At 46.4% G+C, this 15,536-nt stretch overlaps 1 protein-coding gene across 5 annotated transcripts in view; it reads right to left on the bottom strand.

Moving 5' to 3' along the window:
• Positions 1-15,536, bottom strand: part of palld (palladin, cytoskeletal associated protein) — a 446,071-nt gene that overhangs the window by 51,357 nt on the left and 379,178 nt on the right. For 4 of the 5 annotated variants that reach the window (XM_072257625.1, XM_072257626.1, XM_072257628.1 and 1 more), the window contains 2 exons: positions 7,395-8,051; positions 2,462-2,600 (listed from right to left, as the gene is read on the bottom strand). In XM_072257625.1, coding sequence (XP_072113726.1) covers positions 2,462-2,600; positions 7,395-8,051 — 796 coding nt within the window. The remainder of the gene's footprint in view (positions 1-2,461; positions 2,601-7,394; positions 8,052-15,536) is intronic. The other variant, XM_072257627.1, reaches the window with a different exon arrangement.

Genomic DNA, 15,536 nt, shown 5'->3' with positions numbered 1-15,536 from the left:
TGTCCATTTAGAATGGAGATTAGGAGGAGCCTCATGAGCCACAGATGATGGATCTGCGAAATTCATTGCCACAGACAGCTGTGGAGGCCAAACCTTTATGAATGTTTAAGGCAGAAGTTGATAGATTCTTGATTGGTCAAGGCATGAAGGGATATGGAGAGAAGGTAGGAGATTGAGGCTGAGAAGAATAATGAATCAGTCATGATGAAATGATGGAGCAGACTCAATGGGTCAAATGGCCAAATTCTGCTCCAATATCTTAGAATGCAGAACAAAGTAACGGTTGCAGAGACAGTGTGGTTCAGGTAGACAATAAAGTGCAAGGTCATGATGAGATAGATTGTGAGGTCCAATTATTTAGTTGGGCAAGAGTTCTATGGTGACTGGCCGAGAATGGTTCCATGGGAGTGCCGTAATGCTGTCATTTGGATGGGACATTGCACTGTGGTCCTGTGTTCTGTAAAACACTTTCAATGTGTCCCAACGTTGTGGGAAATGCAAGCCTGTAATTTCACATTTATTTCAGGAACTCTGTAGCAGCAGGAAATGAGTCCAGCTCAGAAGGTTCTGACACTGTTGGTTATGGGCTCCTCATACAGTGGACTAAGAGCTTGGTCACCAACCCTACTGATATTGCCATATGTGGGGAATGCTATTTGTAGGCAATTCCACACCCTGATCAAGAATTTCCTTGAGATGAATTTGTGAGCAGTGTGTGAGCACCGTCCAGTTTCATTTGCAACACTCGTTATTCCTCCTTCCTCAGAGTTAACCCATAACAATTTGGAATTCAGAGGTGCAAAGAGACTTGGGAGTCTGAGTTCAGGTTCCCTTAAGGGTTAACTTGCAGGTGAGCCGGAAGTAAAGAATCCAAATGCTATGTTAGCCCTTGTCATCAGTGGCGGGTTCTGGGGATGATACCGTAGACCAAAGCTGAAGGTTGACTGGAAGTCTGACACCGTCTGTGAGAAGTTAGTACCATTTTCCCATGAGTCCTGTGGGTGCTCCTGTTTGTTCCCAGAGTCCAAAGGCATCACCGGTTAGTAGGGTAATTGGTATTGTAAATTGTCCCATGACTAGCCGAGGGTTATACAGATGTGTTGCTGGCCAAAGCGGCTCACTGGGTCAGAGGGGCCTGATCGCGCTGGATCGCGAAATAAATAAACAATAAGTTGAGGTCCAGTGGCTGAAGCCCAGGGTCTGTAAGCCTGCAAGTTCACCGAGGAGGTCAAAAACCCAAAGTCTGCAAGTTTCTGTGTTCACTGTTTCACTGGAGGCTGGAGGCCTGGAAATGGCTTCTTCTGGGATTAGAGGACTTTGTGTGTGTGTGTGGGGGGGGGGGGCGGGGTGTGTTTGTGTGTGTATGTGAGTGTGAGTGTGTGCATGTGTGTGTGTGTGAGTGTGTATGTGAATGTGAGTGTGTGTATGTGAGTGTGGGTGTGCGTGTGAGTGTATGAGTGTGGGTGTGTGTGCGCGTGTGTGTGGTAGGAAGGTACAGGGCTGGTTTTGCTGTTGTTGTTGCTGCTTGTGTGTAGCCTATGTAACACTGTGGTGACACTTGCCTCAGTTGTGCTGGTTGTTAATGCGAATGAGGCACTTCACTGTGTGTTTCAACGTACATGTGAATCTGAACATTCGTTTCAAGAGGACTAGGATATAAAAGCATTGCTGAAGCTTTGTAAGGCATTGGTCAGATGGCATTTGAAACATTATGAGTAGTTTGAGTCCTGTATTGAAGGACAGATGTGCCAGCATTGACAAATGACCTACAGAGCAGTGCAAAGGAAATCCAAGACAAAAAGGCTTATTAAAATGTGAGCTATGGAGCAGAAAATAAAACCATCCGTTTGAATCTAGTTCGAGAAATAATTTGGAGCTGAGGGAAGTACAAAAGGTCATTTGATTGGTTTACAATTTTTCAGTATGAGACTGGAGATTCTGTTTGTTGGTCATGGAAAGTTCTGGCATTTGTCAATCAATGGTGGGGCGGGTCATTGCCAGTCATGTGATTGAACCTGTAGAATACATTGAACTAGACGTAACGGCTGGGTTCAGGCAGGCAGATCTCAATGGGTTGTAGAACCTAATGGCCACACAGCAGAAGCTCACTCTCCATTTCTTGTTCCTAAAGGTGATCCTCAGTCCATAACCAGCCAACCAGTTACTGATGGCACTACCAAGACAATCAGCTTGAGACCCAAATGCTGTCAGAGTTCTGAACCAATTGCCTGGGACGTGCCCTCTTCTCACTGTTACCATCAGGGAGAAGGTATAGGAGCCTAAAGAACCATACTCAATGTTATAGGAACAGCTTCTTCCTCCCTGCCATCAGATTTCTGACCATTCTATGAACCCAGGAACACCACCTCACTGTACTACTGCCACAAAACAACAGATTTCATGACTTAAGTCAGTGATTACAGTCATGACTCTGATTTTCATTCTCGATCTATGCTGCTACCTGGCCATTGCTCATACGGTCATCTTTGAAGCGTAGTTTCCTCTCCAGGTCCTGAATGACCGCATCCTTTGTTCCCTGGATTTCTTCATCTGTTGCCAGGCGAGGAGTGCGGCTGTTTCTCTTCAGGCTCTGCGGAGTTCTGTAAGAAACCATTGGGTTAGGACTACTTCAGGCAAGATGGCCAGCGCTGGAGAGCTGTAACAAAACCAAGAATGCTGGGAATGCTCAAGTGGCCAGGCAGCATCTGTGGAGAGAGGAATGGAGAAAAGGGGCCTGAGGGGTAACTTCCTCATGCAGAGGGTGGTGCATGTTGTATATGGAACAAGCTGACAGAGGAAGTGGTACAGACAGGAATAACAGTATCATTTAAGAAGTGCTTGGACAGGTACATGGATAAGGAAGGTTAGAGCAGGGGTCCCAACTGAGGAGTCCACAGCACAGGAAGACTGGGAAACCCTGTTTAGAGGGATATGAGCCAAATGTGGGGTAAAAAGCCTAGGTTAGCCAGGAATCTTGGCTGGCATGGAAGTAATGGGCTGAAGGGCCTGCTTCCGGCTGTATTCCTCTGTGACTCTACGTATCAACTTTCAAGGTGGGTGACCAGTAAGTGTCATCCTCAGAAGATTAAACTCTTTCTCTCTTCACAGTTGCTGCCTGACCTGCTGAGTGCTTCCAGCATTTCGTGTTTTCAGCCGTTTCCAAACCTGATTTCTGTGACACACTCACATTTGCACTTGACGGAATTGATTACTAACGGGGATTCCAAAAGCAAGTAGAAATAACATTAGTTGCCCATAAAACTCATGGTTAATGGTTAGTAAAATTACCTTGTTACTCATTCTAGTATCACGGACTGGGAGGCTCGGGTTGGAGAGGGGAATATTAGGAATCTCCTCTGCACCCACTCCAGTGCAATCAGATCCTTCCTTCTCTGTGGCCACCAGAACTGCCTGCACACATTACTCCAAATGCAATCCTGCTGGTACTTTGTAAAGTTTCAGTGTCATGTTCCAATTCTTATGATTACAAGGGAGAGTGAAACATCGAGACGAATGTGGAAGGTGAGCGCTAGCTGCCTGCCTTTTGACAGCCGCAGGATTGTTCTGCTGCCGGAGGGGAGAGGCTACCGCTATGCTCAGAGAATGTTACCCAGGCTTTCTGCATTTTGCATATGGACTTGGACTACAGACTCTTTTTCAGTCTTATAGATTTTACATTATGTGTTCTTTGCCCGACCTTACTCGATTTCTGTGTGCGGGGGGAGGGGGATTTGGGGGTTAATGTGCCTGTTCCTTTTTGTTTTGCATGGGGAGGAGGAATTTGGGGTTTAATGATTGTGCTGCCGTTATTTTCTTTCTTGGTTTCATGGTTATCTGAAGAAGAAGAAGAGTTGTATACTTTGCCAATAAATGAATCTTTGAACCTTTTTTTTAATGCAACAACTATGAAACCATGTGCCTTCTTCACCGTCCATTCTACTTCTCTGCCATTTTCAGGGAATGATATGGACTTGAACTCCAGAGCCCATCTATTCATTAACATTCCTCAGCCCTCTACCCATTTACTGTATGCGATCAGTGGCCACTTTATTACGTACATCTGTCATTAATGCAAAATTCCAATCAGCCAATCATGTGGCAGCAACCCAATGCATAAAAGCACGCAGACATGGTCAAGAGGTTCAGTTGTTTTACGGACCAAACATCAGAAAAGGGAAGAAATCTGATCTAAGTGACTTTGACTGTGGAATGATTGTTGGTGGCCAGATGGGGTGGTTTGTGTATTTTAGAAACTGCTGATCTCCTGGGATTTTCATGCACAACAGTCTCTAGAGTCTCAGAGAATGGTGCGAAAAATATGAAGCACCCAGTGAGCGGCAGTTCTGTGGGTGAAAATGCCTTGTTAATGACGAGGTCAGAGGAGAATGGCCAGACTGATTCAAGCTGACAGGGAGGTGACAGTAACTCAGATAACCACATGTTACAACAGTGGTGTGTAGAAGAGCATCTCTGAATGCACAGCATGTTGAACCTTGATGTGGATGGGCTACAGCAGCAGAAGACCACGGCCATACACTCAGAGACCAGGAGGTACCCAATGAAGTGGCCACTGAGTGTATGTCTTACCCCTATTTAACTTCCCAAAGTGTGTCGTCTTCCAGAGTCAGGACTAAATTCTGTCTACTAACACTCCGCACAGTTTCCCATCAGAACTATACGAGTCTGCTGTACCCTTAGGCAATTGCTTCCACTATCCGCAATACGAGCAACTTTTCCAAACCCATGGTGAGCTGAAGGGCCTGTTTCTATTGAACCCTGTGACTGTAAATCACACATAAACCCGTGGTTCTTCAATAGAGTGCAAAAGTATACAGTACTGTGCAAAAGTCTTCGGCACATATACTGCATATAGATTTATACACAGTACTGTAGTAATTTTATGTGTTGCACTGTACTGCTGCTGCAGCTGCAAAAGAAAACAAAATTCATGACATTTGAGAGTGATGATAAACCTGATTCTGATCTGGGTCTCTATTGTGGACTGAGAGTGGGAAGGGGACAGGGAGAGGGGAATCATGGTTGGGAAAAGGAGAAGGGAGAGGGGAGGGAGCGGGAAGCACCAGACAGACATTCTGTAATGGTCAATAAACCAATTGTTTGGAATCAAATGACCTTGCCTGGTGTCTCAGGGCTGGGTGTGTCTGCACCTATGCCTGCCCCCTGCCCCTGTCTCACACCCCTCTCGCAGCACTCCACTCGAGCCATTCCCAACATCCTTTGCTCTGGCCAGCTTTACAAACTCGCTCTCCACTCCATGTTGATAAGTTCAGTACTGTGCCAATGCCTTAGGCACCCGAGCTAGATATCTGTGCATAAGACTTTTGCACAGGACTGTACATGTAGGAAAGTCTTGCTGAACCTTTGGTGCAGTCTCAGGTGGAGTATTACGTTCCTAATCGCTTTGTCATAGGAAGGATGTGAGATCAATAGGGAGGGGCCAGAAAAGGTTTACAAAAACACCTGGGATGAGGAACTACAAGTGTAGACTAGAGAGACTGGGATAGCTTTCTTCATAGAGGAGATGGATGATGGGAGATCTGATAGAGGAATTAAACAAAAACCAAACAATAGAAAATCTGCAGATGCTGGAAATCAAAGTAACACACACAAAATGCTAGAGGAACCCAGCAGTTCAGGCAGTATCTATGGAGATGAATAAACAGTCAATGTTTCAGGCCGAAACCCTTTTTCAGGACTGGAGAGGATGCAGAGAAGAAGCCGAAATAAGAAGGTGGGGGGAAGGGAAGGAGGACAAGCTAGAAGGTGACAGGTGAAGCCAGGTGGGGGTGGGGGAGGGGGTTGAAGTAAGAAGCTGGGAGGTGATAGGTGGAAAAGGCAAAGAGCTGAAGAAGAAGAAATCTGATAGGAGAGGAGAGTGGACCGTGGGAGAAAGGGAAAGAGGAGGGGCACTAGAGGGAGAGGATAGGCAGGTGAGGAGGATAAGAGGTAAAAGACCAGAGCTGGGAATGGAAGAAGAGGGAAGGGGAAGGAGAAAGATTACATGACGTTGGAGAAAATGCTGCTCATGCCATCAGGTTGGATGCTACTTTGAAGGAATATGAGGCGTTGCTCCTCTGACAATGGCCTTATCGTGGTAGAAGGGGAGGCCATGGATCGACATGCCGGAACGGGAATGGGGATTGGAATTAAAATGGTTGGCCATCGGGATTTCCACTGTTTTATGGATCTAATGGAACTGTTCAACAAAGCAGTTCCCCAGTCTACAGCAGTCTCACCAACGTAGAGGAGGCCGCATTGGAAGCATCAGGTACAGTAGACAGATTGGCTGGTGAAGTTGTGCCTCACCTGGAAGGACTGTTTATGGCTCTGAATGGAGCTGAGGAAGGTGAATGAGCAGGTTAGCACTTCTGCCACCAGGAGGGAAATTAGTGGGGAGGGACGAATGGAGAAGTGAACCATGGAGGGAGCGACCCCTTCAGAAAGCGGAGGGTAGTGCTTGGTGGTAGGGTCCTGGTAAAAATGACGGAAGTTGCGGAAAATGATGTGTTGGATGTGGAGGCTCATAGGGTGTTGGGTGAGGACAAGAGGAACTCTATCCCTTTTCAGGCTGTGGGAAGATGGGGTGAGAGTGGATGTCTGGAAAATGGAGGAGATGCGGGTGAGGGCAGCATCAATGGTGGAGGAAGGGAAACGCTGTTCTTTGAAGCAGGAGGATATCTCCGATATCCTGGAAAGGAAAACCTCATGTGGGGAACAGAGGTGGCGGGAATGAAGTAACTGAGAAAAGGGAATAACATTTTTATAGGAAACAGGACGGGAAGAGGTATAGTCGAGATCGCCGTGGGAATTAGTAAGTTTATAACAGATATCGGGAAGATAGTTTGTCTCCAAAGATGGAGACAGAGAGATTGAGAAAGGGGAGAGAGGTGTCACAAATATTGATAACTTCCAAACAGGGACAATTTCACTCACCTCACCCTTGAAATGATCACTGAACACAACCTATGGACTCACTTTCAAGGGCTCTAAATCTCATGTTCTCAGTGTTTTTAGTTTATTTATTTTGTTATTGTATTTGCAGAGTTTGCCTTCTTTCATACATTGGTTGTTTGTCAGTCTTTATTTGTGTGTAGTTTTTCATTTCTAATTCTTTGTTCTACTGTGAATGCCTGCAAGAAAATGTATCTCTGGGTAGTGTACGGTGACATGTACGTACTTGAACAAACATTGCACTGAGGTGTGAATCTTGGCTGGGTTCTGTTCAAAAATGAATGCTTTGAATGTTTGACAATGTCAATACTTTTGAAAGATGCCAAAAAGGGCTACGTTAATCGTTGCTGAAAAGAAACCCAGACCATAGACTAACATGTCAAACTGTAGGGTGCCAATGACACAGCTTAGTTCTTACTTACATTGGGATGGCTCCTTTTGGTAGGCCCAAAGCGTTGACGGGTGACGCAACTGACTGTGATGGCAACATGGAGCTGAGGAAGGCCGCAGGCGATTGGCCGGAGTGAGGGGAAGCCCGACCAGCCAAGGGCGATAGGTAGGGGGGCTGCGTCGGGGAGGCGATGAGAGGTGGCGGAGGTGGTGGCAGTGGGTAGGAGTCTTGCGGGTAGAAAGCAGGGGGGCTGTGGACGGGCGGTGGAGGGGGGAGAGGAGGGGAAGGCGAACGGGGGCTCCATGACAAGCCAGAACCTATGGGCCGATGTTCGCCCTCCCCCTGGGGAAACGAGGGCAGGGCCACCCGGTTCAAGGGCTTGTGCGTGATGGGAGGAGAGAGGGGTGAGGACAGGTTAGAGCCCGAAGACCCGGAAGGAGACAGGTACCCAGCAGAAGACGAGAGACTTTGAGCGGCAATAAACTGCTTTGGCCGAGCGTAATTGAAAGCCGTTGTTTGCTGCATGGCTGGCGACGGAGTGTGGGGGTTCAGCACGCTCATTGGGGCGGGGGGCGGCTGGGCGGAATTTGGCGAGCACAGTAAGAGCTCGAGGGTCTGCTGGCCTTGCCTCCCGGCTTGCTGTTCCAGTAGGACCTGGTTCTGCAGCTGCTGTAGCCTCAGTGGATCACTGAAACAGGAACAGAGGTAACAAAATATCAGTCAATGTATTCGGACTTCACCCACACAACATACCAACTTATATATACTTCCTCACGGCAGAGAAAAAAATTGGTCCGTTGAATCAACACCAGCTCCCAGACCAAAAAGTTCAAAAGTTCAAAGTTCAGTTTAGGGATTCGCTGTGGAATAGGCCCTTCTGGCCCTTTGAGTCACACTGCCAGCGACTCACCGATTTCACGCTAACCCAATCGCGGGGCAATTTACAATGGCAGTGATGGGTGCCTGTAATGTGCTGCCTGGTGGTAGAGGCAGTTACATTAGGGACCTTTAAAAGACGTTGAGATAGGCACATGAATGTGAGGAAAATGGAACGATGTGGACATTGTGTAGGCAGAAGGGATTAGTTTACAAACAAGACCAAATCTGTGGATGCTGGAAATCTGAGCAACACACACAAAATGCTGGAGGAACTCAGCAGTCCAGGCAGCATCTAAGAAAAGAATACAGCATTGGATTACTAATTGAATTGGTTCAGTACAACACTGTGGGCCGAAGGGCCTGTTCCTGTGTGGTACTGTTCTATTGTCCATACATCTGTACTTCACTGTAATTGTGCATATGATCATCAACTTGATATTATATGCAAGTTTCAGACAGTTTTGCTATATATGGCAATATTCTTAAATAGTTAGGTCACCACCCCACCCAACCGAAACAAAGCATACAACGGCGGCTTTCATTTCTATCGAACCTCTTACAGAGCAGCACAACACATGCTGGAACATTATCAAAAAAAAACAAGTGACGTCAGGGTTGTGTTGGGTTTGTGATCAAGAGCTCGCTCATAGAAGCAGGTTTTAAGGAAGATCTGGGGAGAAGCAGAGCATGGTGGAGAGGTTTAAGGAGAGAATTCCAGATGTCAGAACGTTGGCAATTGAAGGCATGGCTGTCAGCGTTCAAGCTATTAATTCACGGGTGATTGTTCACCTCTCTATGGACATCAGTCATTTAAAGGGAGATTGAGTCTTTGAGCAATGTTGTACAGGAACGCTCCTTTCCACTCAGTTTGTCCATGCTGACTAGGGGTCCACTCTCAACCATTTGCCTGTGTTTGTCCCATATCCCCCTGTACCAGGGGTTGCCAACCTATTTATGCCATGGACCATTACCATTAAGCAAGAGATCTGTGAACCCCAGCCCTATACCTTTCCTGTCCAAATGTCTTTTCAGTGTTGTTATTGTACCTGCCTCAACCACTTCCTCTGGCAGCTCGTTCCACATACACACGATTGTCTAGGTCAGGGGTTCCCAATCTTCTTTATACCATTAAGCAAGGGGTCTGTGGACTCCCAGTTGGGAACCACTGGTCTAAGTGAAGAGGTTGCCCCTAACATCTCTTTGAAATCTTTCCCCTCCCACTTTAAACTTATGCCCTTTAGTTTTTGGTTCACTTTATCTGGGTAAAAGATTCTGCACATTCACCCTATCAATGCTCCCCATGATTGTATACACCTCTATCAGGTCATCCCTCAGACTCCTGCATCCCAGGCCCAAGCTGCCCAACCTCTCATTTAACTCAGGCTCTTGAGTCAAGCGCTTTGAACAAAGAACATTCCAGCACCATACAGGCCCTTTCCCTGACGTTGTGGGGCTGATAAGAGGCATAGACCGAGTGGGTAGCCAGAGACTTTTTCCCAGGGCGGAAATGGCAGATACGAGGGGTGTGGTTTTAAGGTGATTGTAGGGAAGTGTGGGGGAGGGGGATGTTAGAGGTAGTTTTTTATTACACAGAGAGTGGTGGGTGTGTGGAACACACTGCCAGGGGTGGTGGTAGAGGCAGATACATTACATTAGGGACATTTAAGAGTATGGGAATTGGATTGGACAGGACAGCAGGGGTTATTATAGGGAGAAACTGGAAAGAGGCAGAGCGAAGTGATGATGGCGCTAAGCGGCGACTCCTCTGCTTGCATCTTCGGAAACAGCTCTATTTCCATCTTTAATATATTCAATTTTCCCTTTCAGGGTTCTTTTGAAGGCCCTGACCCGGAGTTACACACTGATCACAGCTCTTTGAGGGAATGGGACCTGATCTCGGGGTTTCAGGACTGGCCGCTGTTCAGCACGCCAAGGGTTCGGCCTAAGTATTGGGCTCGGCTTTGAACCCTAGGATAGGCCTCTGGAGATGGGTGGATCGAGGGTCGGTGTCACGACAGAAGACCTAGTGTGTGGTCAGGGGAGCCGGAATATCTGTGGCTGTGTGCCCAGAGACTCGTGATCTTTGGGCACAGAGCTCAAAAAAAGCGACATGGCGGACTTTTAACATCGTAAACCAGTGAGTTGTTTGTTAAGTCTCCCCACTCGCTGTGAAAACGGAGACACCCCTTTCTCCCTTATTAAGGAGAGAGAAAACCCGTGGTATGTCAAATACCGGGTGAAACGCAAAGTCTTTGGGGTACTGCAAGTCTATGTATTTGCTGTTGCTTTGCTCACGCTTGAGTGCTCGGTGGCGGGTGTCGATGCTTCTTTTGCCAGTGGGGGGAGGGGGGACTGTGCTCGCTGCCACTTATGTGCAGGAGGGAGGGGAGCTGGGGGGGGCTTTTGGGTTTTAATATTTGACTGTCATTCATTCTTTGGGACATTCCTCTGTTTTCATAGATGGTTACTAAGAAAAAGCATTTCAGACTGTAAAGTGTTATACATTCGTACCTTTGAAACCTTTGAAACAGTATGGAAAACGTTTCTCACGCCATTGAAACTGTGCCAACTGTCAGCCATATACTTACAGTAATTGTACATTATGGTAAGACAGGGGAAGCTGTTATGCGACAGGGATATTTGGGGTGAAGAGTCAGTATCATAGGAGAGGGAGATGCTGAAGATGTTACTATCACAAAATAGAGGGGTAATTATTACTGATAGGGTACCAAGAAAATTCTCAAAGCAGGTGGCCTGCACTCAAAGACAGGCACATGGATGTTAGAAGAATGAAGCACTATGTGGGAGGGAAAGGTTAGCTTACGCTAAAGGGTTAGTACAACATTGTGGGCTGAAGAGCCTGTACTGTTTTATGCTCAAAGCTCACAATAAATTAATGACAGCATGCGGCACTCATTAGGATTTGGAGAATTGAGTTCTAGGAACCATTGCTAAACTGCCCCTACTAAAGATAGAGAGAGGTGTTGACTGGAATCCACCACAGAAGATAGCAGAGGACCTAGTAGCCAGCTCCCTGAGCTGGCTACGTCTGTCAGCTGACATCGGCCTTTAAATTGTCAATTAAGTTATGAAAGCCCTTCCTGTTCGCACAGCATTTCCAACCACAGTGACTGCGTGTGCAGCACTTGGAACTTATCACTCATTGCCTGACCTTCCGGTTGGCGAACACCCGATTCTCCCACATGAGGGGGGTTATAAGAGTTTAAATCTACAGGTAGTCTATCGAGATGGCACTGACATGGATGAGTGACTGAGAATTTAACCCGTACAAGATATTGCCTTCAACAGAGAGCAATTCATGAAAGGGCGCAAATACAAATGGTTGACGGACTGCAGTAAGATAACAGGACGGGGGTCACACAGAGAACAGAAGGAGAGCCGCATCTTCCATTGCTGACAGTACTATCTAATTTGTTCACACTCCCTTTGGTTTTCTCTGCTTCCTTGCGTATTGAGATATCCAATAGAAAGGAATAAATACTTGACAGTTCAGTCCGAGTCCCTGACGAGACCCAGCTTGTATTCCTTCCCCTCTCCCAACCTTCTCACTCTGGCCTCTTCCCCCTCCCGTTCCAGTCCTGATGAAGTCCAGCCTCAGTCTGACATGTTGACTCTTTATTCCTCTCCATAGATGCTGACTGCCCTGATGAGTTTCTCCAGCATGTTGCGTGTGTTGCTGTGGAATTCCAGCATCTGTACAATCTCTTGTATTTAGAGTCACAGGAAATTACAGCTCGGGAACAGGCCCTTCAGCCCATCGAGTCCGTGCTGAATCATTTAAACTACCTAGTACCATCGACCTGCTCCCAGACCATAGCTCTTCATACCCCTCTCATCCATGTACCAAACCAAACTTCTCTTAAACATTGAAATCAAAATTGCATCTGCCACTTGCGCTGGTAGCTCATTCCACACACTCACCACCCTCACGCTCCCCCTGAACATTTAACCTTTCACCCTTAACCCATGACCTCTGGTTGTCATCTCACCCATCCTCAGTGGAAAAAGCCTGCTTGCATTTACCCTGTTTATGTCCTTCATAACTTTGTATTCCTCCATGAAATCTCTCCTCAGTCTTTTGTGTTCTGAGATATCAAATGCCTTTCTCAGTGTGCTGCTGGGAGAAGCACTCACATGACAAGACTTGAGTAGAAAGAAGCGAGGCTGATATTCTCAGTGCCACACTGAGGGAGAGATACCACCCTTCAGTAAACCAAGTCCTTCTCAGCCCCCTCAGGAGTCTGCAGAAGATGGATGAGGAAGGATACAGCGAGCCTGGTGGCATGGCATCAGGACAACAACCTCGCCGTCAATATCAGCAAAACAAAAGAGCTTAAGGAATTGAGGAGCACTCCTTCAGTCCTGATGAAGGGCCTCGGCCTGAAATGTCGACTCTTTATTCCCCTCCATAGATGCTGCCTGACCTGCTGAGTTCCTTCATAGCATTTTGTGTGTGTTATTGACTTCAGGAAGTGGGGTGGACTAGACACCCCTAACTGTATCAAAGGTGCTGAGTTGGAGTTGGTTGAGATCTTCAGGTTTCTAGGTGTAAATATAGCCCCTCTTGGTCCAACCATCTAAGTGCTATGGTCAAGAAAGCTCACCAACACTAATATTTCCTCAGGAGGCTCAAGAAGTTTGGCAAAATAGTGACCCTCATCAATTTTGATAGCTACACCATAGGAAGGATCCTATTCAGATGCATCGCAGCTTGTAATAGGAAGAGCTCTGTCCAAGACAGCAAAGGATTGTAGAGAGTTGTGGACACAGCTCAGTACACCATGGAAATCTACCCCCCCCCCCCCCCCACCATGGACTCTATGGATAAGAAAGATTTGGAAGGAATCAAACACTGACAAATGGGACCAGCACAGGTTGGACAGAGGGCCTGTTTCCATGTTGTTTAAATCCATCTGAAATGCAGAGGGCCTGTTTCCATGTTGTTTAAATCCATCTGAAATGCATTGGCTGAATTGGTAATGACAGCACCATTCAAAAGGGGAAATGGATAAATATTTTATGAGGAAATCATTTACACAGCTGCAGACAACAGGCAAGGGAATTGGACTGAGTGTACAGCTTTTTCAAAGAACAAGTACATGCTTAGTGGTGGGGATCTGCCTGCTGTATTGAAAGATTCTTTTCATTAAGGAAGCCCCACCATTATTGTGCAGTTAGATTAAAATGATACTCCACCCACCATTCTCCTGAGGGGGCTGGGGTGAGTGGGCTGGGAGGGGGTGGGAAGCTAACAGTCTTTGCTTATGGTCACCAGTGAAGAACAGTGTTGGCCCCCATTAAGTTCATCTCTGCACATTCAGTCCCACTGACGTCAAGTCAACTAATATTTCAGTGTTTATTCATGAGAAGGGGCCATCGGTAACAGGGCTAGTATTTATTGCGTTGTTTCCAATTGCTCTTGAGAAAGTGGTGGTGGGGTGCCTTCTTGAGCCATCAGTTGAAGGCTCCCCCAAAGAAATGTTGAGCATGGAGATTCAATATCTGGATATGTGGTACAAATGGTCCCCAAATTTTTTCACATAAACTTGGCATGGTGATCAGAGATCACTTACTCCCCACAGGAATCTATGCACAAAAGTAAACATCCCCTTAAAAAAGAGGCTTAAATGCACAGACAGACAGACAGACACACATACACACACACACACACACACACACACACACACACACACACACACACACACACTTCTGCAGACACTGGAAATTTTGAGCAATACACTCAAGCTGGTGGAGGAACTCAGCAGATCAGGCAGCAGCTGTGGAGTGAAATAAGAAGTTGACATTTTGGGCCACGACAGTCAGGAATTCCTGGTAGCCTTCTGCTTCTCTGCTTTAGAATCAGAATCAGGTTTAATATCACTGGCATATGACATGAAATTTGTTTAGTGGCAGCAGTACATTGCATTAAAAAATAATAAATTAGAATAAGAGGTACTTATAGAAAGAAATACTTTAAACAAGTAATGCAGAAAGAGAGTGAAAAAGTAGTGTGGTTGTGTTCATGGGTTCCTGCCCATTCAGAAATCCGATGGCAGATGGGAAGAAGATGTTCCTGAAAAGTTGAGTGTGTGTTTTCAGGCTCCGATACCCCCTCCTTGATTGTACCACGAGAAGAGGGCATGTCCTGGGTGCTGGGACTCCTTAATGATGGATGCCACCTTTTTGAGGCTTCCTGCCTTTTGAAGGTGCCCTCAACGCTGGGGAGGCTAGTGCCCACGATGGAGCCAGCTGCGTTTCCAGTACGGTTATTGTACTCAAAGAACAAGACAGAAGGCAGTACACTGGCCCAAGTCCAAGCGTAATCCACTCCCGTCAGCTCTACTGGGACGCTTAGAGCGACATCTCAGCACCATTCCCAAGTCCTGGAATTGCAGCCTATCTGCTAATCGTGCGAAAATGCCGGAAGAACATTATGTGTGCTGCTCTGGATTTCCAGCATCTGCAGGATCTCCTACGTCGCTAATTTTCCAAAGCCCTCGGGCATTCGTTTTGTAAAAGCTGAATTCAAACTTTCAGCCTTTCCTTCTGGCAAAGATGTGTAACAAAAAATAATCAGAATCAGAATCAGAATCTCTTTATTACCAGTATGTGAAACATACCAGAATTGATAGTGGTTCAGTGCCAAGCATAAAACAGGACAATACCATAACAGACAACTAATAACAACCAACAATTTACAAGACAACAGGGCAAACAGCCATGAGCAATCAATAATTATCAGAACAGTTTCATGCGCAAACTTCAATAATCAGACTCAATATAAATGTGAACATGTGTTCAGATTAAACCATTATCAGCAGAAAAGGAGAGCAGGAAAGACTTTAGTGGATGTCGTTCAGGGACGGCTAGGATGAATTTTGCTGAGAAACTGGGTAGCCAGAGAGTGATGAATCTGTGGAATTCTTTGCCACAGGCAGCCGTGGAGGCCAAGTCTTTATGTATATTTAAGGCAGAGGTTGATAGATTCTTAATTATGCAGGGCATGAAGAGATACGGGGAGAAGGCAAGAGATTGGGGCTGGGAGGAAAATTAGAATAACCATGATGAAATGGCAGAGCTGACTTGATGGGCCAAATGGCCTAATTCTGCTCCTATACCTTATGGTCTTCAGGAAAGAAGCTTTGGAGATGCCATGTAGTCCTGGTAGTGATGGACTTATAGTGTCTTCCTGATGGCAATTTGGTGAATAGGTGACTGCTAGGGTGGGTAGAAGCAGCAGTCATTAACTCAGGGAGTTTTGGATTTAGGAATT

This window comes from Mobula birostris, chromosome 5 (genome assembly GCF_030028105.1).
Source record: "Mobula birostris isolate sMobBir1 chromosome 5, sMobBir1.hap1, whole genome shotgun sequence".
In the NCBI taxonomy this organism is placed as follows: Eukaryota; Metazoa; Chordata; class Chondrichthyes; order Myliobatiformes; family Myliobatidae; genus Mobula; species Mobula birostris.
This window is presented reverse-complemented; position numbering and strand designations above follow the sequence as displayed.